Source organism: Gallinula chloropus, assembly GCF_964237585.1.
Source record: "Gallinula chloropus genome assembly, chromosome: 15".
NCBI classification, from domain to species: domain Eukaryota; kingdom Metazoa; phylum Chordata; class Aves; order Gruiformes; family Rallidae; genus Gallinula; species Gallinula chloropus.
In genome coordinates, this window is record NC_140100.1 from 8936447 (window position 1) to 8962659 (window position 26213).

General features: G+C 41.3%; 1 protein-coding gene across 1 annotated transcript in view; it reads left to right on the forward strand.

Moving 5' to 3' along the window:
- Positions 1–26213, forward strand: part of PRKAR1B (protein kinase cAMP-dependent type I regulatory subunit beta) — a gene marked incomplete at its 3' end in the record, with an annotated part of 101815 nt that overhangs the window by 15493 nt on the left and 60109 nt on the right. The window contains exon 4 of the mRNA XM_084270849.1: positions 4130–4221. Within this exon, the coding sequence (XP_084126975.1) occupies positions 4130–4221 (92 nt within the window). The remainder of the gene's footprint in view (positions 1–4129; positions 4222–26213) is intronic.

Genomic DNA, 26213 nt, shown 5'->3' on the forward strand with positions numbered 1-26213 from the left:
ACAGGAAGATCCCATGACTCATATTTTGCCCATAATGTGGACCCCTGGGTCAGCCTGAAGGATGGTGTTCTCACGCTGGCATACGCCAGTACTTTCCCCATCAGTGTGGCTTCGGCATTCTGTGTTCTTTCCGTTTTGAGATGTGCTGTTCATCTGTTTCAGGGTCAGTAATTCTCAGCCATTTTCTTGATATTCACACACTCTGGCAGCTTCTGGGTTCTGTCAGAACCTCTCTGTCTTGGGAAGCAGCCTCTTTATTGCTGCATTTCCTGATTTATTTTTTTTTCCCCAAAAAAGTCACTTCCAGTTCAATCCAAACCTAGGCATTTAGGTTCCCTAGATCATTCAGACACATGGTTCCCCTGTTGATTTGGTATCACCTAACCCATGAGTTTTTGGAAGTCTCTTGACCACCACACAATTGTTACATGACTGTTGTCTTTGAAGAAATGCCAATCCCAAATTAGGTAATTTCTTCAGTACGACCACTAATTTGGGCTTCTCTTTTTTTTTTTTTTAACTGTCTTTTTTAGTAAAATAGCCAGCTATATTATATTCTTGATACCTCTTAATAACTGCAGGTTGTTTTTTCTTTCAAATTGGCCAGAGCTTTCAAAGGTTATTAACAGACAGACGTGACAATAGTACGTGTCATGTTTGTTTAGGGAGCTGGGCTACAAATACATTTCATGAGGTTGACAGATGCTACTGATGTGCTTTTTTGCATGCCTGGAGTAGCTTTAACCCAAAGAGCTTTTTCTTTATTGGAATACGTTTTGTCAGTCACTGTTTTTTAGCAGAATACTTTTTGCCTTTGCAGTCAGATGTGCTTTTGTCATCTACTCATGATACAAGTTCACTGGCTGCTCTGAGGATTTCTGTCCCAAGACATAATGAATTAAGAGATCCTTTCATCCTAAAACCAAGTATGGAGGAGTATTCTTGTTGCAGTTAAATATTGCTTGCAAGTGTATGGTAAATTTTAACAGCAAGCTATTAATACACAGAACTGTTAAAAAACTTGTGTGCTAATTTATAAACCACTTTCAAACACTTTTCTTTCTGTGTGGTTTGCAATATACCCCTTAAAAACTTCAGTGAAGAGATCACGTTTGTCTCTGCCTAATACGGGCTCCATCTGACTCTTTGGAAATTCAAAGGAAGGATTCCTTCCTGCACCCTGGAGTAATCCTTTTATGTTTATAATGGAACCTGAAGTTGGCTTTGTTTTCTTCCTTTTTCAACAGTAATGCCAATGAGCCCTGACAGTAGCATGGGTAGGCAAGAACCAGAAGCAGCAATACAGATCATGTTCTCTGTGTTCCGTGACTAGGGCTGTTATGGTTTTAATTTCCTAGGAACTGACTGTGCTTAAATAATAATGATTTAGGGGATGGATTCTTGTCAGGCTACAGATGCCATAAGGAATATAGAACTAGCACTGGGCTTGTGTCAGTGCTTTGTCTTCTGCCGTCAGCAGATGAATCCCGTGGTGAGTCCCATGGATGTGTGTTTATGATGGAGATTTGTAGAATACAGAAATAAGGGGGGGACACTGAAAGGACAAATTATGAAACTAATTTAAAAGTGTAAAAGCAGGGCAAGGGTAGTGTTAGACTATTGCAAACAGATGGAATATTAGATAGTAGCCAGGAAGAACTGCTGGCTTGAATTCAGGTATTGGGTAGAAACGCATCTGGGTCATAAGCCAATTTAAAATATCCCTTGAAGGGATGAACTATAGGATGAGTAGTGCTAAAGGCAGTGCAGTGAGTTATGTCACTGGAGAGAAAATCAAAGGAAATTTAGCTTTGTGATTTAGCAAGAACGTGGCATGGCTCCATTTTGAGGAGCACAACAGAAGATCTCTGTGGAGGGTTATTTCATTGCTTCATTCCCAAAACCAGAGAAAGCAGAATTTGTCAACACATCTGATACAGCATACAGTTAACAACTAACAGAATAGAAATCTTGCTGTGAAGAGGGTTATTGGCTTGAAGAGAACATTCTGTGATTACTTGGAAGGGTGATGTAAGAAATGATCAAGTGATTCTTCCCGACATCTGATTTTGGTCAGTTGCCTGGTTACTGTGACACCTAAAGAACCTCTCCTGTGTTTTCTGTGTCCGTGCCCCAACAGACCCCCTTTGGTTTCTGCCTTATGGCTTTCCCTGCTGCAGATTTAAGCTGAGAGAGGCTAGTCTACGCTATTTTATAATCAGCCAGAAAGGTTGGAGTCGAATGTTTCAGTGATTTGATTATCTACCCCTTTATAAAGCTCATCAGCAGTAAGCTGAACAGCTAAGGTATCCTTCATAGAGCAAGGGTTCAGGACTGCAATTCAATCCAGGGTTTGTTTGATAGGGTAAAAACCAAGAATAAGATCCTCATTCTATTTAACACTGATGAATTTAAACTTTTAGCTAAATTAGATTACATTTCACTGATAAAAATATGCAGTTTATACATATATGCTCCTCTAGACTTAATTCAGTAGTCTGGTGACTACAGAAGTCAATATAAGTGATGTCAGAAGCCAGAGTTTAACTGTAGGTCTTCACAGTGCAGTGTTTTCCCTTGAAATAAATCTTAGATCAATTAATTTTCTCATTTGAGACATCCTCCTTCTGGCTGGATGGGTAGTATCTTGCCTTTCTGAATGAGGAAAGGAAACTACCTACACATCAGCATACGTAGTAACTTAAGATGGATGTGCTATTTCTATCCTAAGAAAATATGAAAGATAACTGCTCATTATCAGACCTTTTTTTTTTTGTACAGTGTTTGAAACAGGCAAACAGATCATAGAATTGTAAAATTGTTTAGGTTGGAAAAGACCTTTAAGATCATCAAGTCCAAGCACTAACCTAGGCAGCACTGCCAAGTTCAAACGCTGAACATGTCCCTAAGCACCACATCTTATATGTGTTGTAAATACCTCCAGGGATAGAAACTGTCTCAGCCTGTTCCAAGGCCTGACAACCCTTTCTGTGAAGAAATTTTTCCTAATACCCAATCTAAACTTCCCCTTATTGAACTTCATACAGTTGGCCTCGGCCCGTTGATCCAGCCTGTCCAGATTCCTCTGCAGAGCCTTCCTACCCTTAAGCAGATCAACAGTCCTGCACAACTTGGTGTCATTGGCAAACTTACTGAGGGTGCACTCAATCCCCTCATCCAAATTGTTGATAAAGATATTAAACAGAACCGGCCCCAGATGTTGATTTTCAGATTGGAGTAAGGTTTAACGCTCTTCCTAGGCTTGATTCTGTTCTGTTGTAACAAAGCTGTTAACAAAAATCATGTTTCTGAAGTCAAAGAACATCTTTTACAAGTCAACTGTGTTACAAATTTCATAATCTCAAAGTCTCTGACTGGCATAAGATGATGCTTGGCAAATACAGAGATAGAATATCTACTAATATCTTACCAAAATACCAAAATGGAATGTCTAACTTGAAAAAGTCTTATTAAAAAAAAGCCTTAACCCAGCATGAAAAGATACCCCTGAATCTCAGCATGTATTTTGAGCAAATTCATGTACAACAGGTTCTTTCACCGTCTTGACTAATAAAAATGCCTATTAATCTTCAAATGGAAGTCCTTCTTGCTTGCCCTGAAGCAAAGGCACAGGATTTTGACCCAGGTGGGCCCCTCAGAGGCTCAGCTCCTTATACTACAGTCAGTACTGGAAAGTGTAATCAGCACTTTTTTCCTTTTACCTGAAGAAATGTTGCTTGTTCCCTGGTTTTTAAAGCAGGTTGCTTCTGATGTTCTCTGTAGCGAAAGAAGAATATGAAATATGTTTTCCTTAGTCCAAGAGATTTGAAAAGAGGCCACATAGCTGCAAGTACCTGCTAATTATAGTATTTTATGGATATTCTCACTCATTGTGGATCTTATATTTATTTTCTGCTTGTCATTATTGAGAACATAAATTCTTATCCTCATATAATCAAAACTGTAATTTATTACTTTCTTAGTGGCTTTATATTAAAGCCTAAGCCTGCCTCAGTGTTTGAAATGAAATTGCATCCATTATCTTGTGTGGTGGAGTTTTCTGTAGGTTTCAAGATCTATTAAGGAATACAACCAGGCATGTAATGACCCTTCATTCCTTTCTCCACAGGTTATTCCAAAGGACTATAAAACCATGACGGCGCTGGCAAAGGCCATCTCCAAGAACGTGCTCTTTGCTCATCTTGATGACAATGAACGAAGGTATGAGGTGCTTTTTGATTTAAAGGAATTGTTAGCTTGACCTGAGGACAAGAAATCACATTACATTTCAACTCAAGGATCAAACCTACTCTCACTGGTACATGTCAGCCATACTAGATGCACCCTTGCTCACGCTGTATGGCATTGTGACAGAGGGTAAGATCACAACCTAAAATAGGGCAGGAACAGGTTAGAATGTATTCAGACATGTTTAATATTTGCAAATCAGCTGTGCCTGATGAACTTTATTCTGGGTTACTTAAGCATTTGGGTAAAGCAATCTCAGAAGCGTTTGAGGTGACTTCTGAGAACTCAGGGAAGACAGGTCAAGTGCTGGAAGAGTGGGAAAGAAAAAGCATAATGTTTATAAAGAAGTAAAAGAGAATTACAGGTAAATTACTTTGTTCTTTGAAAAAGTGGAACAAACAATTTATGTGTAAACACCTGAAGGAGACCAAGGAGTTCAGTAACAGCCAACATGGCTTTTAAAAAATGTCTCTCTAAGCTGAGTAGCAAGTCTTGTAGGTAGGGAAGTCCCAACAGAGGCCAAACAGCTCAGCTTCTAGTTTCTGACATGAATGTGTACAACAACTTCATAAACAATGAAGGGAAACACGTCTTCAGTGAAACCGGTATGGATACTGTGATACTGATTGGATTGGCATACTGAGCAGCAGTTATCAATGTCCATCATGCCCATGGAAAGGTACATTGAAGTGTGGGAACGGTTGGCCTGGTTTTGATCATTGTCATTAATGACCTCAGTGGAACGGTCACCAACGCCAGGCTGTTCTGAAAATGGTCATGTTTTCCTGGGGTAACTAGACAGGGGAACGTGCGAGATGTCCCGGTGTTGGAAAGATTTCAGCTGGAGCACAGTGTCCAGTTTGGGCACTGCTCTTCAAGAATAAACAGTTGGAGGAAGCTCAAGGAGGAGCAGTGGGAACAATCACAGATCTCCATAACATCACTTATGAAGAAGGAACGGGATTGGTTGGCCTGCAGAAGGAAAGTCGGGGGCAGAGGGATGCAGTAATAGCTTATGATTGTGTATGAATAATGGTATATGAGGAATAAACTGCTGTGTGTGCCAAATGGTAAAGAAGAATAGATTTAAAGTGCAGTAGGAAAGAGTCAAGTCAGATACTAGCAGGAGGTCTCTGACTGGGGAGGTTGTGGAGTCTCCACCACTTGAGGTCTTTAAGAAGAGATTAGACTGGGGTCTGCCAGCAATGACATAAATAGTGTCAGTCCTGCCTCGCAGCAGATAGGCTAAGTGATGCTGTGAGGTCTGTGCCAACCCTACTTCTCTGTGCTTCTGTGGTTAGAAAGGGCAAAGACTTTGTCTCCACTGACGTTTCTTGTACTGGCAGAACATCAGCAGTACAGACCTTCAGTGGGGCCACTCAAAAGCATTCAGCCAAAGCACGTTCCACGTGTGCAAATTTTGCTCCTTTTTGCAGGCATTCACAATCCTTAATTACTTTGCAATCCTAATTATTATGATATCACATTAGCATGCAGAAATCTGGAGTAATTAGAAGAGGATTAACGTTGCCCATTTTTCACCCACAGCAGAGAATTCTTGTTCAGAGTTGCTAAAATGCTAATTACACACTTGGCATGTTAACGTGACGGGCACTGAAAGGGCAGGTTTAGGGCTGGAAAAGGGGTATTTTGAAGTAGGGTGAGAGAGAAGAACCGAAGGAAAAGTGCTTGTGCTGGTTGTACGTCATAGTCACAGTCTCTCCTATCCATTCCCATGTCCTGTTTACCTCTGTCAGGCAGACTGTGCTGTTATGGATACATGTTAGGAGGGAAGCGATGTGTGTAGGTGCCACGGGTGTGCTGCAGGTGGGTTGTAAACTCTGAGTTTTTGAAGTTCTCTAACTATGGCTTGACCAGCTCTATACTGGTCAAAAGTTTCTTGGCTTTTGGTTTGTGCACTGGAGCATATCAGCCCTATACTGTCTCCTTCCTCAGGGGTGTGTCTGGGTGTCACATCCAAGCTCATGATGAGCACAGCAAGCTACTGGTGACATTGCGGGGGGGGGAGGAACTCACAGAAGGACATGTGCATTCTGCTTCTGTAGACAGGATTGCAACACACAAATAAATTGTTGTCTCTGCATTTTACTGAGCTCATTCTTGACATCGTTCTGTTGCCCTTGTCTGGCTTTGTTTGTCAAGAGGCTTGCTTATGTTCACATTGGGGTTTTGCTGTTCATTCTGTGTTTCATCCATACTCCACTTAATGACTCCACTCGAAACCTCTTGGAAGAGAATGTGCAAAGGGTGTTCTTAGGTGGGTGGTGAAGCACGTTAGCTAAGCTCAGATGTGGCCACAGCAAGGTTTTCTGGAAAAGTGTGGTTCATAGTGGTGTGCAAACATCTTGCAGAAGCTGTGAAGATGGTCAGCAAGACCTGCTAGTTATGATCACTGCAAGATGAGGAGCTCTGGTCCTGGCTTGGTGCTCACCAAAGCCTTACGTGTGTATGTACAGTCCTGCAAAGCAGCTTCTCGTGTGACAGCTCTGAAGGAGCTCCTTGCAGCATAGAACTTCTGATAGAGAAGACAGCACTGTGGAGGCTGTGCACCCAGAAGAACTAGGAATTACTCTGCAGCCTGTTCAAGGATCACCAGCCTTGAGAGAAGATGGTGGTGGAGCTGGACCTACAACCAGGTAAGAGGCATTCACCTCCTCTCTTCTTATACTGAGGTAACAGCAACATTAACTGAGGGGTTTTTGCATTATAAACAGAGATTTATTTTTTATAGATTATGTTCTTTGCAACAGGTTGTCTGTAACATCAGTTGAGGGCAGAAGCCATCTTGTGTCTCTGTTCTTCATTGCACCTGTGATCCAAAGGGAACTCCCAGAAAAAAAAAATACGTTAAAATCCTTTATTATGGCATTTGAATCTAACAAAAAGAACTCCCAGGGCAACTTACAGACTTGTAAGCATTGTCTTAGGTAGCCTGTGCTGTTAAGGGCTGAATTAGGGGAAGATCTAGTTGATCTTATCCCTCCTGGTTCCAAAGTGATCTCACTCTGGAGGTCGTTAGGAGTTTGTGTAAACTTTCCCTCTTCTTTTGGGCTGTGCAAAGTTTTCTCATATGCAAGTTTTGCATGTGAGACAAATGAGCAGGGTGGGGTGTGTTGTCCTGGTGCCCTCTCTGCTGCTTCCCTCAGCAGGCAGTGAGTAATTCCTATCTATGCAAAGATAGAATTACACCCATAACTTGGCAGCATTTTATTTCCTCTCCCACTCTTGGATTTCCAGCAGATTAACATCCTCTAAGGCTCCCTAGTTGTGAAATGGTGTATAAAGTCAAAATTGGTGACAAGGGGCTAGTCTGTTTGTCCTAATCTCTGCTAACCTGGCAGTGTAGCTAGCAAGAGTTGTTATTGGTTCAGCATGTAACCCTGGAATAGGAGTACTCCCACTTGGCTTTGCCATGGTGTTGAATACTAGAGGGGATGGGGGGGGGCAGAGGGAAGGAAGAGATTGTTCATTTTCCTTCTGTGGATAAAAAGAAAAGATGTTTTTTCATCCTTTCTTTGGCAGGATGTTCTGTCTGTACTGGATGGGGGCAGCCACTGAGAAGCAGGCAGTGAGAAGGCTCAGAGGTGACCTGCTATGGGAATGGAAGTTGGACCCGAAGCTGATGGTTGTCCAGGAGAAGAAGGAAATACAACTGAAGCGTAACTGTTGGGTGAGAGAGCAGGACTGAGAGCAGCAGGAGTGTCCATCTTGGTTCCAGGATGTCGCCAGTGCCTGTCTGCTCTGCTGTCAGTCCTGACCACATAAAGAAATGGAAAGGTTAAATATTCACCCTATTTGTATGCAAATTATATGTAAATTTCTATGTAAAAGCTATGTAAAACTTGTTCATCAAGGAGTAAAGAGAGTAGATAAATATTTAACACGCACTCCCAAACCCACTGCTGGTATTTTAGCTAATGTAATAATTTTTACAAGCATTTATTCTTTATTAATAATGTACACACAGCTGTAATGCCTGCAACAGCTCTCAGAATACTGTTGTGTATTTTATTTCTTAGATTAATAATAAATTGGTTTATTTGAACAGTATACTGGTGGGAAACTGCTTTGGAAATGAGTCAGGAAATGGTATTAAATGCTTTTCCTAGAATATCAAGCTCTTATAAAGTCACAAAACCAGAAATGACAAAGGTACTAAACAGTAAATAAACTTGCTGTATTTACTACAGCAACTCACAGTGTTGCATTTATTGTTGTGTGTTGCCTGTGAGGCAGAGGTGTGAGAATAAAGTTTGGAGTTTATTTTCTATGCTCGTCGAGGCCAAGATGCAAAGATGAAAACTGGCTCTTGTACTGGGCATGAAAGCCAAGCAATAGTTTTCTTCCAACACAAATTCTTACCCTTTTCCCAGTGTCCTCCCAAACATTGTGGAGGGCACATGCTACTGTGATACTGCTGATAAAATCGGAGGCAAGCTGTTGTAGATACCATCATCTGCTGTTAGCATTTCAGAAAAACCTTTTACTGCCTTACATGTGCTTTAAATAACGCCTGTTCTGCAATCCAGGCAGTTTTGTAAGCTGGGATCGGTGGCAGAGTGGTGTCCTGCAAGGATTTACTGGGCATAAACAGCATATTTGACAGACATTAGTGGCCAAATCAAGACTTTCTCAGCATCGAGACACCATAACGTTCCTAAAATGTATTAAGGGCTGCCACAGAGGAGCAATCAGTAATCATGTATCTGTCTCCCCTGAAGACAAAGCGTCATAATGAGGCCTAAATTGTACAAGATGGATGAAAACTAGATGTGTGGATATAATTTCTAGCAGTAAGAATACTCAAATAGATTGTAGAATCTGTAGTTGTTAAGAACAGTTGTTGTTGGGCAAACCTCTTTGAACGTAATTTAGTTTGACTTCTGTTTGGATGGGAGAAGTCTCAGCTCTGTTTTTGTAATTCTTGGATCCTCGGGAATGGGAAACCAATGCATTGTTTATACATTTTTATTCTCTCTTTCTAAATCTATTTGAAAGGTTATTTCACAGACCTTCACATTTTCTCAGCTAGATGAGTCTAATTCTCCCCATCTTCCTTTGCAGACCAGAATTTCTGTTGTTCTCCACAACTTTCTCCACCTCTTTCTTGTTCCTTTATATTCTTCACAGCAAGAGGATATTTTTGCCTCCTACTTAGCATGTGATCACTAGAATCCCTGGATCCTTTCCTGCAGAAATGCTACCTTGGCAGTGAATCTTCACCATGTATATATGCCATTGCTTATTCCTACCCAAATATACTTAGCTTTTGGGTCTTTCTTTAAAGTATATCTATTTTCTCAGACCATTTCTTCAATCTGTAATCATTTTACATCCTAATGTTGTCTTTTTGAAGTGCTTACAGCTCCTTTACCACTAGGTATTGTCTTCAGATTCAGACAAACCACTCTGTATTCAGGTCAGTAATGACTTGGGTGCTTTTTTCAGCACAGGCACAATCTAACATGAGAAAAGTGGTTTTCCGTGGCTAACAGATGAATTTTAGCTGTTGTCCTGTTGAGCTCATATTAAGATCTCGAAACTTCTGGTGATTAGTGAATTTCAAGCACATTATTATTCCTATAAGCTTTATTCCTGTCTGCATAATACCATGTTTTATTAAAGCACTGGCTGCAGGCCAGCTGGAAAGCCTCCTATATGTGGAAGAAACCTAAGACGGCACCATTCAGGAGCAAGATATTTCAGAAACAGGATGCCACAGCTATGACATAGTCATTACACATCCTGTATTTTCCTTGCATTTGTAACTTAACTCTGTTGTTAAAAAACAAACATAGATCTAGCTTCTGCCCGGGCTTTGTATGTGCCTACAGTGTGCAGAGCAGTGCAAGAAAAATTCCCTTCCCATGGTACTACAATGGTATTTCTCTATCTCTAGGAGTCCACATTATGCTAAAACCACATGGATATTAAGGAGGAGAATATTTACTCTGCCTGTTGTAGATGTCTAAGTTAGCTGGTGCTTGGAACACCTCAATTAGGAGCCTTGGGCTATGGTTTCACCATTGATGTAAGCCAAATTCCAAGCCGGTAGCAAAGGAGGAAGTAACACGGTGAGTGCCAAACCTTGGCTGCGTGTTCCCATTGCTCTCATGGCTGTGCTTAGCCAGAACAGCTCTCTGAAAAGTGATCCTGCCCTAAAGGGTTAGTTTTCAGTCAGATCAGGTCCTTCCTCCCACCCTCTACCTGGCTGCAGAAGCCCTTTGCCTAGCCAAAGGGAGGAGAGGGCAGGGCAGGGCCTCCCCTTTTGGCAGTAGCTGGGGCTGACATCAAATGAAGTGATGGCAAAACCACGCCTTTATTTCCCTTACTAGTCCTTGGACAAAGGGCATGGAAATAAATGGTAGGAATACCTCTGTAACAAGCTGTTGTGCCTTGCCAAGAATGCTTTTCAGCATTTTCAGTGAGCTAAGCCACTCAGGAGATGAGAGATAAAAAGAAAGGAGATGAGAGAGAAACTACACAGCGAGGCATGGCAGAGTGGGGGGTGGGGGGCTTTGTTGGGTCAATAATATGATTTTCTTGGGTTATATTTGGATGTTTCTATGACCAAAGAGTTGGATGGATTTCTTCCCCCTCTTTTCTGGGAGTAGCATCAGAGAGCTGGGTGCAGGATGCACAGTGGGGCAGGCTGTGTCCCATGAGGTTTGCATGAATGTCCCACCAACCCAGGAAATGATCAGCAGACTGTGGTCACCTGGGGACAGAGGAGATGTGTGTGTATAAGATATATAGACATGCAACAGCTTTGGTACCCAAGAGATTGGTGGGAAACCTCTCTGTGTGGGAGTCTGTCTTATGCTCATCAGTCAGATAATTAGCCCGTCCTTAGAACTTGTAAGCAAACAAGAGAAGTAAACTCATCTCTCAGATCATCCAAGGCATGCCAGACAAAGCTTTCCCTCTGGATAACACCAAGGTATTTTCCTGCCTGGCAATCCAGTATTTCTTTGTGCCTTTTGGGTTGTTTATGGCCTGATTCAGCCTGGTGTTTAGAAGAGCATGTTTAACTGTGTTTTCATTGACTTCCTATGGATGTCAAAGCAACTATTCATAGGTTTAAATGGAAGCACATTTAGTCCTGCTGAAATGGAGCTTGCTAATGAGGAATACTACTCAAACTACAAAAAGTTATGGATTTTGGAGACAACAGTCATCTGGCAGCAGAAATGGAAATGAAACCAGGTAGAATTGCCCAGGAGTTTGGAAAATAAATGATCCAATTCTCCATTCAAGGATAAGCCATGAATTTAACAGTGACTTTATTTTCCAGTGCATCCATCTCATTTACCCAAGAATTATTGTCTTTAATTACCATTGTGGAGGCCTGCAGGCAGCAGTCTTTAAATTAGTTATGCAGAGTTCTGCTCTCAGCAGTTGTCAGGAGATTGTATCTGCTTTAGTATCAATCGTTGTACAACAGCCTGACAGCACACAGACTTGGTGCTAGAGGACTGCTTCTTGTGCTGTCAATATTTGGCCTGGTAGGTAGGTTATTCCCTTAAACATAACTAAAAGCACACACATTTGGTATTTATGGGTATTTTTATCTTGAGAAACAAATCCTGTCGGTTTATAGCTTTTCAGAGGTTGTGATTCACCCGCGGTGTTTTGTTAGGCAGTTTATATTCTTCATCACAAATACCAGCGGCGCCATTCCTAATGGGAGTTTATTTTTAATTCTGCATAAATTAGGGTTTCCATACGGGCAGTATGTCACCCATTCTGAAAAACAAGAGTTAAAGTGGAGAAGAAGTTTACATAAATCCTTTTTAATATCTAGAAAAAATAGCCTGAGACAAATAGTATTCAGGCATGCTCGTGAAAAAAATATTGAGTCTGAACTTCTCTCTCTATATAAAATAGAAAAATTAAGACTCCTGCCAAATTTAACAGCCCTTCTAAAATGTTTCTACCACCAGTATATGTGACCGAGCCTTTGTGTGCTGCTTTACACAACAGTTAGCTGGCAGTGGCTTTGAAAATGCCTTACTCAATGCTAAGGCTTTTCAGAATTCAACACAAAGGTTGAATAAAAGAACATCCACTCTTCTCAGCAAGGCTTTGTTTTCTGCTTGGGAGCAGCTGCAAGCAGTAATTTGTCTTTGTGCTGGACAAACAAGGGTTTATTTCAAGTAAAGCTCTGTAAAATGGTGCTTCCTTTGCCTCCTTTTCCCATCAGAAGGGTTGTAGGTAACCTGTCAGCAGTTACTCCTACTCTAATAAGTCTTCATTAGGTGGCTGATTCTGCAACCTTGCACGGCTTTGAAGAAGCCTACGTGTCTTCAAGTGGGAGTATTACCAGTGCTGGTGCTGGAGGATCAACTGTGTGATTAAGTTGCTTAGTTATGCATTTAGAAGAGGATGTTCAAAGAGCTTAAAGGAACTAGATATTCACGTTGACTGATATATAGCGGGAAGTGAGCGTTTAACTCCTGTAAGGTTCTCCTGAAAATCCCCATCTTACACTCTGAACGGTTAGACCAGTGCATTTCCATTATGGGCTGACATCTGTTTAGTAACACCACATCTGGAAAGACAGAAAGAACCAGCCTTCAAACAAAAAATGGTCTATAATACTACAAGCTTTAGTAGTGGGTTTTTTTTCCTTACAGAAATAGAGGATTCAGCTCAACAACCAGATGAAATTTCTCTGTCATTCCAGTGCACTTAATGGAAATACCAAGTGTAAGTTATTTGACTGTTAGGCTGCTAACTCTGTTTTAATGAAAAAAAAACCTGACAAACCCAAACAATGATTTAGTTCTTGTTTTACAAGTTCCTTACTAAACACTTTGACCTGAAGTACATCACATCTTGTGAGGTAACAGCTGGTCTATCATTGTCTTCAGGAAAAAAAGTAACAGTTGCTAAGATTTCAAGAAACAAAGATGGTCTTTGAATCAACTGGAACAGCTGTAAGAGACTGACACACCATGCGCTGTCAGCTGCTAAATTCAGATATTCAGACTGCCCAAAACGGGATACTTTAACCCTTTGGCACCACCAGATTCCGTTCCCCTCTGTTTTTCTTTTCAAAAACAAATCAGAAAAAGAACTTGGGTTTTCAGTTTGCCTTTTTGCTTTCAGGAATAATAAAAAAACCCACCATAAACCCATCATTTTCTTTGTTGGGATTTTGTTTTTTGCATTTACTCAGCTTCTGGTTTGTAAGCAGTAGGGAGAACATGCTTCTTGACAGATGAAATCTGTATTAGAAAAGTATAACACCCCTCTCTGTGTGGTGCATTAAATAGGAATTATAGTAGTGTGTATCCAGAAAACAGCATTACCTGCTGTGTTAAGGCACTCAGAGTACTTAGTGTAATGGAGTGGAATGAAGGTGAATTGATAATGATTGTAAGGGAAAGGTGGGTGATGGCAAGGGTTCCTTTAATAGACAGAGGCATGTGAGATCCAAAAGCTGGTGGCTGAAGTTGGGCACATTCAGACTGGAAAAGTGTAGCTTTTTCTTTTAGAGTAATGAGGGAACTGGTCCATAATTTAAATTAGCTTGGGATGTGGCAGATTTTCCATTGCATGAAGCCCTCAGATCACGCTTGGCTCTCCACTGTTCCTCACTCTTGCAGCACTTTCTGAAGAGCTCCAGAATATTGTGGGTTTGGTTTGGGTTTTTTTTTTTTCCAAAGATGGCAAAATGTGATGACATGACAATTTATTTCACTTGATGAGAAGTCAGCAACCATCTCTTGTGAACAGAGAGCCTGTATGACTTTGGTTCGCCTGAAAGCCAAGCTGTTACAACTTGGAGCCTGAAATAGGCACATACTGGGTCTCTTGCTAAACTATTGTTTTAGTTCAGCTACAAAGGTTGGGATATTATTCATGAGTTTCTGACATTTTATGGTCTGTGTTAGATAGTATGAGGAAAGCTGTAGTTGCCATTCATCAGTTACCTCTCAATGCTGCACAGCACGACTGCTCTTACTGCTGATGGAGAAAGTGAAGCACCCAGCAAGTGGTACCCTGAGCACTCTGCTTTGCTTCATGAAGAGTGCTGCTGATCAGACAGTGAGACTAAGCACTCTGTTTCCTTGCCCAAAGAGCTGTGCTGGCTCCAGCTTGCTCCTAAGTGATTTACTTCAGTATTTCCAAGCAGTGCATAGTGATGGCTTCTCATAAAAACTCTTCTACTGATCACATATAACCTAATTTCTCGTGCTCTGCACTCCCAGCTCCTGATCCTGTGCCATCTCAGTAACTAAAAGATTTTACCATCATGGTTTGCAGAATCAGGTTTAGTTTATACTTTTGGTTGTGGCTATGACTGTGTGAAAAAAGTAGATTTATATCATGACCCCAGAGGATTTGAATGTTCTTTGCTCATGTGAATGAATGTCCTGGAGTAAAGGCTGACATAAATTGAATGCTTTTCCAGATGTGATAATTGAGGTAAGCAAAGTAACTGGTGTAATCTAGAGCTTTAGTTCTCATTAATAGGAAAGCACTTTACTGTCCTGATAGTCTGTTTAATATTTACAGTTACTACAAGGCCCAGATGAACACTAGACCTCGTGACACCTCTCTTTCCATTTTCAGTGAAAAAGACCAAGTTTGCTGTCATTAAGCCAAATTCCAGCTCAGGTTTCCACATCTTTGTGTTTTTCATCTGTCTGATAGTCTGTGAGATCTGTTTGTCATGAAAAATCAGGGAGCAACAGGAGAAACAAAACAACAAATTGGGGGACTTTCTGAATTTAGTTTGGGTTTTTTTTTCATTCTTTGTTGAAAAGAATTGCAAGAAGACTTTGCTGCTGCCTTTGAATTGCTTTTCCCTAGCAGAGGCATATCCTTCTCTTACAAGGTGAATGGGAATTACTTCTCAGTATCCAGAGACAGACTTTGCCATTTTGACATCCTAATCATTCCCAGAACAGCCAACTGAACTTTCACCACGATAGACTGGATTTGCTGTGTTAAAATGTTGTAGTGGTGCCCTGATTTCAAGTCCTGATGGTTTCATCACTGCAGTTGACCCTTTGTTCCTCCTACAGCTGCTTTCTGCAGCGTGGTTACAACATCTCCACAGATTTTCCTTTGCTTTTAGAAACTTGGTTTAAAATAGTGGTAAGTTGTGTTTCACCCAAGTTTCCTTGCTGTCCTTTAATAGTATGTTGTGTGTCATGTTTCCTCTCTTATTTATTAAATCCTGTGCTTTCACTAGAACTTATTTCCAAGAATGTGAAATTATTGCTCTATTAATAGTGCACAGAGTTGGATTCATTGACAGGTTGACAAGAGCTTTGCAGCACTTTGTGGGAACAACTCTTCCAAGTCAAAACTGTCCTTGGCAATGTCAGTCACTTTACCCTGGTACTAAGATAAAGCCAAAATAAAGCTGCTCAGTCACCTGGGCAACGTGTGGTGGCACCTGAGGCTCAATGCTCCCCTTTCCACACTCCCTCCACCCTGTGATGCTGACAGTGATCTTCAGAACAGGAGGTAACACCACATGCCTTTTCAGTGTCTGATCCTTTACACATCCCCATTGAGTTCTTCATAGAGTCCAACATCTACCAAGTTTCCTTGGCTTTTATAATCCATATTAATATAGACTCATAGTTCATCTGACTCCTGGCCTTTTTTGGTAATAAGCTGGCTTCTGAGTGTTTTCATTTACTGTGCTCTTTGGCTTTGGGACTTCCTTCCTCCTCTGGTTTAGGATTTTAGCCAAATTCAGCACTTGAGATCTGATTGTTGCTTTTGTATGCTCAGTGTAGGCTCTTTTTAGTTACCTGGGCTATAATTTAGATTTCTTCTGCAGCAGCTTCCTATCAAAACAATTGTCTGAGGAACATGGTTATTGTGAATGTGAATGATGTGCACTTAGAACAGTTTCATTTTCAAAGGATGCTTTCATGGAAAACAAGATTAAATTGTGTGGGAACAGTGGAGGTCCTGCAAACAGCTCTGATAGGTACTCCCTTTCTTCCTTCCAATACTTGGTGTTCGAAGTCAGAGCACAAGAGATAGAGGGAGGGAGAGAAAATTCAGAGTTAGGTTGTTCCTGGACTCCAGAACCATATTCCTAAAGCCCACAGATGAGCTGAACAACTCATGGGAAGGTTGCACAGAGCTTCTCTCTGCTAAACTTCTCCCCATTTCTTGTTTATATTTGTTTTGTTGCTTTGTTCTAGTGCCGTAGTGACACCCTCTGGCAGTGGCAGGAGAGTTTCCTTGCCGTTCGGGTGCTCTTTAGCAATGGGTGAGCAGCCTCTCTGGAAAGGCATTGGCATACCCTTGGCTTCCTTCCTCTCGGCGCTGGTTTGGCTCGAGACTCAAAAGCACACACGTGAAGTTAATTACTGTTGTACGTGAACATGACGGCTAATTACAAACACAAATTAAAGTACTGTGGAATAAATAGTGTTGGGCAGGGTGGGTTCTTTTTTTGGTGAGCAGCTTGAAAAGTCTCCCTTTGTACTTCAATTAATTTGTTTACATCAGCTCTAAAGCATGCTTTTCTCTTCTGGAGTGCAGCCCCTGAACAAAGCCTTACAGATGCTCTGGCTGCCGCACAGCTTGCACCAGAGCAGAGATGACATCCCTGATCCCTTCTACTTGTGGAATAAACCAGGTTTTTAATGATGGAAAAACAACTGTGAGTTGTCTGCTTACTGTTAGCTTTGCATTTTGCGTTGGTAATGCTTTTATTTGTGCTGTTTTACACTGTGGGTCACAAAACAAGAGCTTCTTGCAGCTGTATTTTTTTTCCAGGCAGTATAATGAGCAAACCCAGTAAGCTGTTGAGGCAGTTGGCACAGTGAAGTGGGGTGGCTGAGGCTGGGAGAAAGGCATTAAGATGCCTAAGCCCTATTAAAATCAAGGTGTTGGGGAATACTTAACGTCTTTTGTCAGATCTAGGTCTCATTGTGATGAGTGACTGTGCACGTCTGGAGGGCCAGCTGATAGTACAGCACTGCCTCAGTGGCTGAGTTAGGGCAAAGCAGCTGATCTCACCTGGCTTAACAGAGTTAGCAGAGTTAGAGAGGTCTGTGCTGCTGGACTCCTTGCAGTGCTCATGCAAAGCTGAGTCATAGAATCATAGCCTGGTCTGGGTTGGAAGGGACCCTGAGGATCGCAGAGCTCCAACCCCCTGCCACAGGCAGGGCCACCAAACTCCAGGTCTGGATCTACACAAGGTTGCCCAGGGCCCCATCCAGCCTGGCCTGGAACACCTCCAGGGACGGGGCATCCACCACCTCTCTGGGCAGCCTGTTCCAGCCCCTCACTCCTCTAACGGCTGCGAAGGCTGTGCTGTTAGAGAAACCCCCATGCTTGAACGGGGAATGGTGGTTCTGAGATGAAAACCTGACCAGGACCAACTGTGCTGTCCCATACACAGTTCGATGGTCCTGCTTGGACAGAACCCTCTCCAATCCCATAGCAGGGATGGAGATGTCCTGGACTTGCACTGGGGACACTTGAGTCAGGACACAGAGATTTCTCAGTGCCGGGATGAAATAGGAAGGTCTGGCTCAGCTTCTGAAAGCAGCCGTGGTTGTGTCTGCCACCTGGGGTCACTGTGTTCAAGGTTATTAAAAAGGAGAAGTATAAAGTAACAAAGAAAATACGAGCAGCAAAAAACGTCCTTCCAAACCCCAACCCCAGGAGGGTGAAACTGAGATTGCAAGCAATACACAGATTACTTGAAATCTTTATTGTGTGTGAAAAAATGAAGTCCTGTATTTCAGTGTGTAAACAGGAGGCTGCTGTAACAGGTCAGAGCTGTGTGTGAAGCAGGAGCTGAGCTACCACAAGAACAGCATTACCTGTCCTAGACCTTTTCTTACTGCATTTTGTCTCAGCTCTTCTACCTGTTGGCTCATACAGTGCATTAGAACTCACTTTGGGGATCTCTGTAGCAGCGTAATTTAGTGGTTGAGGCTGATCTTGTTTTACACTGGAATTACTGCACATATCTCACTGGCTTTATGTGTTCTTTACACGTGTGAGATTATAGGTGAGCCTAAGAGATATTTTGAACCTACACCCATCTTAGAGAATTTCCTAAGTGTGCTGTTATTTAAACCTTTGTCTCAGCTAACCCCACATGATGTATTATGTACCTGCAGTACTTCTTAAAAGCACTTTAGCTGAATTTTCAAGCTGGCAAGGCTTAAAGTTGTCAAAATATGTATTTATGTTAAAAATCCTCAGAATGCAGATGTAAATCTTTCTGTGGAGGTGCTGCATTGTGGGAGAGAAAAGGCTGGTTGTGTGCTGGGAAAAGAGCAGCTCCAGACAGTGCAAATGGTACTTCAAACCACATTTATTGTCTGAATGGTCTCAGCACTGTGTGTGCTGCTCAAAGGCTCCATGCCCTGGTGCTCTCTGAGAGCTGCTTCTAACAGCACCTGTAAAATTGTTGCCTAGTAGCCTGAAAGAGAAAGTCAAAGCTAAAGCAGTGAGGCACAGAAACCCTTTCCCCACTCTTTTCTGTTCACAAATGCTTTTCTAAAGACCTGTGGGTACCCAGAGAACAGATTGCTGCTGCTGTACCTGGCCACTGGTTGGCCTCCGTTATAGATGAAGAAGGTAATGTCCATCCATGGAGTGATTTGTGGGGTTTTTTTCACAGCTATGTATTGCTGAAACATCTAAATAATGGAGCTCTACGAGACATTGCAAGGAATTCAGTTAGAAAAGTATTTCAGTTACAGGTATGATTGAAGATCAGGATGGTGAGAACACTTTTGCAGATAGGAGTGTTTCTTCTACAGCTTTTTGAGAACAGAAATCATCCATTCTTTGCAAGCTGAAGGGTTATAAAGTCAGAATTACATTATTCCTCTATCCTCTGCCTTTTCAAATCAAATTTGCATCAGTGGCATCACCTCCAAATAAAATTATTTAGTGTATTTCATAATTACATGATTTTTTTAAAGCATCTCTGAAGACCACATTTTAGTCCTATTATAATCAGTATTCTTTGGAGTAATTCACTACTTATATCACCATGAGGTCAGAATCAGAACATTATGCTTTCATCTCTTATAGTGAGACAACTCCTCTTACAGGGTATCATGCTGCTGTACACATAATTAGTACTATATGAAGAATATAAATTAACATGTTAGTTTTGCTGGGAATGTTGATGAGGTTGGAAAGGCTTCATTAATATGCTCAATTGTGCAAAATAATATTTCTGAGTTTAGCTTCCTTTGCTTTTCCTTTCAACTGGTTAAGCTAAAAATACAGTGCAGCTGCTTTCCCTTTACACATGTGAACATGTGTGGAATGTGAAGTTAGAGGAACTGCAGCCCTCCTGGTGAGAAGGCACCACGTTTGGTGCCGAGACGCCAGTCACATCGTCCCATCTCCAGAGCAGGGTGGCAGGGAGGGCTGGGTGGTACCACTGCTTGATGTAAGGACTGGAAGGTTTGGTTCTCCTGATGCACCCCAGCAGTATGACCACAGTAGTATGCAGCAAAGGTGGGTGGGTTTGTTAGTGACTGTGTTCAAGATAAATTGCTAATTCCACTTGGAGCTGCTTGCTGTGCTCTTTCCTTCTCTCTGGCCTAAGTTGTTTTAAGCACTGTTGAGCAGTCCCTGGAAAGCACATCATCTGGTCCTCAGTTAGCTGCTGCTAATGGATCAGATAGATGATTCAGGCATGAGGTGGAAGATCCTTGTAGATGTAAATCAATACCTATTAATGACATCTAACTGCGTTAAGTCCCAGGACAAAGGAGAATCTGGCTGTAGGATCTGATCTGTAGCTTGATAGGAAGTCTGTGCAGGAGATCAGTAGAAAGGATGAATGGCAGGGAAAAGCAAATGATGGAAAGCTCTGTTAAGTATATTTATATTAATAATGGTTGAGTCTTAAAAGGCCCCTTTGCTTGTTCTGCTTTGGGCTTTTTATTAAGAAGGGTAAGTGACCATTATCTATGCTGAACACTCTTTGGATATCCTTTGCTGTTGTGGTTGATGATTAAAATTGCAAAGAGAATATGTGATACTGAAAGGGGGTCTATGCAAACAGACTCTTACAGTCTGGAAGAGCTCAGTGGATGTCAGTGGGAGCTAATACAAGCAGAATTAATCGCTATTAAATTGACGGCCAAAGTCGAGGAGCTGTGGACTGGGAGCAGAACAACAGAAAATACCGGTAGGAGAGAATTAAATCATGCTTCTAGATAACTCTTTTGGAAAACTAACTCAATCAGAAAGTCATTAGTTAGTTTTTACAAATTCTGGGAGTGGTTTAAACTTGGCTGCCTTTCCCAGTTACTGGAAGTCTCAGATAAAATAGAGTGTACTTCTAATGCGATCGAATTAATGTTTTCTTGTTAGTGGGGTCTGCTTTTCCGTCCCTTATTTGTGGTGGTTTAATATGCTGGAGTACAATACTGCTTTAAGACCAGTGTATTTTCCTAGCTCATGTTTTGAAAGTTTCTGTTTTATCTCTTAGTTTTCTTACTGTTTTTTTAGTTCTTTGCTCCCTGACTCAGTCTCTTGGTAGTAGGGTGACCCAGCTTTCCGGCCACAGAGGCATGAAAAATCAGCATAATTAAAAGTCATATATTAAAGCAACTTTATAACAGTTCTCTGAAATGCAAATAAGATAGAAGACTCCCCCATGCTTGCTTTGCATGTTGCTTGGCAAAATCCATCTATTGGACTTGGAGGTTTGGTGATTAATAGGATATTACAGTTATTTATATTGAAAACGCAGGGTTTAACTCACAGGATGTTTTAGCTACTGACTTAAATAATTTATTATAGTTTCTGGTCATCTTGAATTCTCTTCCTATTGCTGTTCCCTGGTATTCACAGTGATGCCCCTCTTCTGTCCTAAATCCATCAGTTTTACATTCTGGTAATTTTCCCCTTTTCTTCTCCCCCTGGACCTCGGCGTGCTGCCTACATCTCTCTTCCACTTCCCAATTTCTGATTGATTTCTGGCATCAGTTCAATGTCAGGAAAAAATAAAGAGTATTGAAAAGCAATATAAATTCCATTTTAATCAACATTTGTCAATTAAAATCTGATATTACCAAGCCTGTTGATAAATAACTTGACAATACCTTACACCATTCATTCCATATAAAACACACTTTCGTATGGCAGATGAAGAGAGATGTTTCAGTGAGACTATATATATATTTACAAGTACAGGGAGAAAATCCATTGACTGCACCCCAGCATCACACTCACTCTGTGTACCCTCACACTCACACACGTGTGTACAAGTTGCTTTGCAAGATGGACTTGCCTGTGAATATCTGATAAGATTTATAACTGAAGCCTGAAATCTGGGCTGATCTCTTGGAGTTTTGATTCAAGGCCAGACTCTGGAAAATGATTTGAGTTCCGATTCAGGCAGGATCCCTTGAAGATGTTTTCCTGGCAGTATTTTTGAGAACAGCTGATCTTTTCACATTTTTTCCATTTGTGTTAGAAATCTTAAGAGAGTAACCAAGATGCCACTGAAATCCTGCTGTTTGCTGCTCACTGAAAGGAGAGTGCAGGATATCTACACGGTGCCATAATCTTGGCATTCTCCTCTGGTGTATCTCAGAGCTCTAGATGATAGATAATGACATTAAGGAGAGCGAGCTGAAGTTAATTGCAAAGCATTGCTTATTAGGTTTGAAAGGGATACAATCACAGGGCATTCTAATTTCTTAAGACACTGATTAATATAACAGCTACAGAGAAAAAACTGGCAGTGAATATGTTTCTAGGGAGTTTGCAGGATTGCTGGTTTATGCATTTTCTTTTACAGCCTACACAGTTGGAGATAATTCAGAATCTTACTGTTTAAGAGTAAGCCAAGTATCTAAAATCTTGTGACCATATTTAGGGATGGATGAAATGTTTTGGTTAAAATAGCTCACACTCCTCTACACATGCCCATATTTCTGTCCGGTCTCCAGACCGGTGAAAGGAAGAAACAGGGAGAAGCTCTGAGATTTCCTTTGCTTTTCTTCTAATCCATCAGATGGGTGTTAATGATCTCACACTGCTTATTCCAGTACACAGATGCCTTCCCTCCTGACCTGGTTGAATCACCCAACGCCTTTACTAGTTACTGTGTTCATCCCCAACTCCATTTTGGTTTAATTTTAGTGGCATGTGGCACTGCTTTGTGCCACATCTCATCCAACCTGTGCCAAGTAGGGTTGTCTCCTGGCAAGGGTGGAAGAATTGGGAGGAAATTAGGAAGATGTGGGAATTATAGGGCTATTTGGGGCTTACACCTTTTTTTCTTGCTGTCGTAGTGGTACTGACCCATCCCAATTTCTGTCATTCCCTGTCCATCCAGCATGTTTGTCTGGATAAGCACTGGCTGTGTGTCTGGTGGGAACGTGCAAAACACAGAGAGGGCTGGTGCAGTTTAAAAATAATATTGATGAGCAGATAGATGAAAGGCTGGAGAAGGATGTTTGGTGGAACAACGAGAGAGGCAGTCAAGCTACAACTGTAATAATGAAATTCCTGCAGTACCCTCAGACAATCTGTTCCCAGTCTGTACCAGGACAGACAGCATTACCCGTGGCTGTGCCAAGAGACCCAACTCACGCATCTCCCGATAGCCAGAAATTCAGCACAACCCTTGCAGTTAGATGCATTCTCCATCTCTAATTGAAATCTAGAGGATGCTTGAAAAGCTCCTAAAGCCAGCAAAATTTTAACAAGGCTTCAGCTACACAGGAGATGGGCTCTGCAAGCTACCAGTGGCAAAATGGAAGATTGTTTTTGAAGAACAAGATGTCTCATTCCTGACCCCGTCACCTTCCGTGCGAGCCAGGGGGAGAGCACTGATGCCAATCCAATAGGCATGCTCAGCAGATGTCCAAGTCTCTGGTTTATATCCAGTGATACTAAAGGTTGTTTATAAAGGCAAGACGTTATTGTTTTGAGTGTTTGGCACTGCCTCTCATCTTTTAAAAGAAGTTGAGAGGAATAAATCTGATGAGGTTTCCAGTTATTTCATCTCAGTTACAAGAGCAGGCTGTCAGAAATCAGCGCGTCTTCTCTGACAGAGATCCTGCACTTGTTTTACTCTTCGTTGCCCTAGTAAGAAACATCTTTTTGCTTGTCCTTTGGATTACAACCTGAAAGGGCTGTCTTTGAATCATCGAGTTCAGCCATCTGATGCTGTAGAAAACCAAGTCATATGACCCCTCAGATAACCTAAATGAAGATAGTTTTATTTTTATTCAGTTTATGGGGCTACACTTGTTGGAAAGCTGCTCCATAACACTACTGTTCCCATGGCAAGAGAGCATCTTATTTCCAGACTAAATGTTTATATGTGTTGACTTTAAATGTCCTCATTGTCCATTAGTTAAAATAACTCTTCCAACTCTGGTGTTCACCCTTACTCTTGCCTCTCATCTCAACGTATTTATCAATTGAAATATCTGTTCTTTACTTACTTTGATTCAAAATCTTTTCTTTTATACAAGACAGGCCTTCCATCACACTTATCCCAGAATACTCTCTTCTATATCTTTTTGAATCAGATGCATCTTTCTGCTTTTGCGTGTGGTGGATTAGAGTCATGCACAATATCAAAGTGAGATCATTTACAGAAGGGCTTTTTACAGTGGCATTAACACTTCCTTTCTCACTTGGAACCAACCCAGTTTCTACTGATACAGGGTGGCTTTGCTTTTTTCCATGGCCAAGGGTAGAAAGGGTAGTTTACAGTTACCCAGTGGTTTAATGAATTCAGATTAAAGTAGGAGTTGTTGCTGTAACTTCAATATCCATGGCCTTACATGTTAGATTACTATATTTCATTCCATCTTGATGATATTTTAGTCATCAAAAGCATCCATTTTTTCCCTGTAATGCTCGGTGCAGTACCTCTGAACACAGCAGCACCTTGAAATATTCTTACTAAAAGTACATCTGGGCTTGTTCTTCCATTTCTAATATCAACTGTTGTTAATCTACCTTAAATTATTGCCTTAAACACATTAAGGTTTTTCTTCCTAATCCACTTTCCCATTTTAACCAGCAGTTTACCTCCTAGCACTGAGCGTGCTTCCTTGAAGAATCAATTGATTTATTTTGTCTAGAACATCAGTTACCAAGTAAAGGGAGAAAGCAGATATTGCAGTGTGTCTCATTTTCCAATTACCTCTATGACTTTCATTAATCTTGCCAGCAAAATTTGTTTTTAAGCCTTGCATTACTGAGCTTGGACTAATGGGGAATCTATAGCTACACAGGTTACTTTGGGTTGACATTAATCTATAACCATCGAAGATGGTGAACAAAGTGCCTTTTAGTTCAGTCTTTTCTGGGTTGATTAAGAAAAGGTCAGGCCTGGATGCTGCAATCCTGATTATTTCCCATCAGGAAAAATACACTTTTTCTGGGCCTTTTGGAATAAAAATTTCAGACTGTGGGTTGTCTACCAGATTTAGTTTTCAGCTGCATGAACACTAACTTCAAGGCTATCTCCCCCTCAGAATGCCAGTGAAGTAGGCAGCATTTTTAGAAAACTCAATTTCTAATTTAAAAAATCAAACTGAAAGAGGTTTATACTTCTCCAGCAGGTCACTGAGTCACTACTTCTCTTAAAATCTCATCCAATTGTTGTGAAATAATTGCCTTAGAAAATGTTTCACCATATAAATGAGTTAATGGAAAATTTTTTGGCACTGTTTCAAAGGGAAAGTGGCAGGCATTACTTGCAAATGTTCTGAAGATTATCACGGGATCCCTGTTCACTGATCGTCCCTTTTATGAGCATCCTCACAGGGGTAAATAGTTTGCAAGAAACAAGATCTGTCTGTTCTACACACATCTTCTGCTCAAAGGAGATCACAGCCCTTTTGCTGAGCATGTCAAAGTTCTGCTTATTAATTAGGTAAATTTTGGCATCATATTTTTCAGAACAGAACTGTTCAGAAATTATCAGTTCTTCTGAAATCCCGTAAATCTGGATTTTTGGCTTCTAATTTTGAAAATCTTGGCTATAAGTTTTATATAGTGATTCTGTCTGTCAAGAGAACACTTAGCCTAAGATGTCTTCTGGATTTAGAAGACAGAGTACAAAGACATTTTGTCTCTTGCTTGTCAGTTTATTATCTTCCTTCCATGTTCCAATTTTTGCATAGTTGAAAATCACTTTTCCTTTCTTCACAGCTGAGAAATAAATCCTGATTAAGAGTGCAGCCATTCTGCTATCCCTTGAATTACTAAGAACATAAAATTCAATGAAACCCAAAGTGTTTCACGTATTAATGAGACTTCAGAGGCTTCTAAAATATTTGGAGCAGTAATATTTTATGGATTGTTTTGGAGTACTCCCTGTAGAGGTCAACTGTGATATGATCACTGAAACCTGTGGCTCTGCTGTAGCCTTAGGAAACGTGAGTAAAAATAAACCACTTTGATAGGGAAAAGCAGCCAGCAGGAAGTGAGGGCAGAGCCATACACCACCCAACACCAGTGTCATGAGAGGGGCCATTAAAACAAATGACAGAAATGAGCCTGAGACGGCTGAGAAGACCTGCAAGGTGATTAATGCCTGTGGTGACAAGTTGGAGGCATAGGAGGAGATTAAAGATGAAGTTAAAGGTAACAGTGCTAACAGGCCCTTTCCTGCCCGGTGCTTTTAATTGCTCTTCCTTCCTGCAGACCCAGTGGCCAGCACTGCCTGTGCAGTGCCACATTCCTCCCCAAGACATACCAACCTGATAGGTAAAGGAAATATTTTTTAGACCACTTTGTCTTTTCTTCCCTTTTTCCCCCTTTTCTTCGTTTCCTCCCCCCGCCTTTTTTTTTGATTGCTTTTTGGTTTTTTGCCTGCTCTGTCATCCCTTGGGAATATAGGGGAAAATTTAGAAGTCACATGGAAGCTGTCACCATTGGCTTTAGTCAGTGGGAAGAAATAACTTCCCACTGCCAGGCTGGAGAGGAGCTCTGTGATG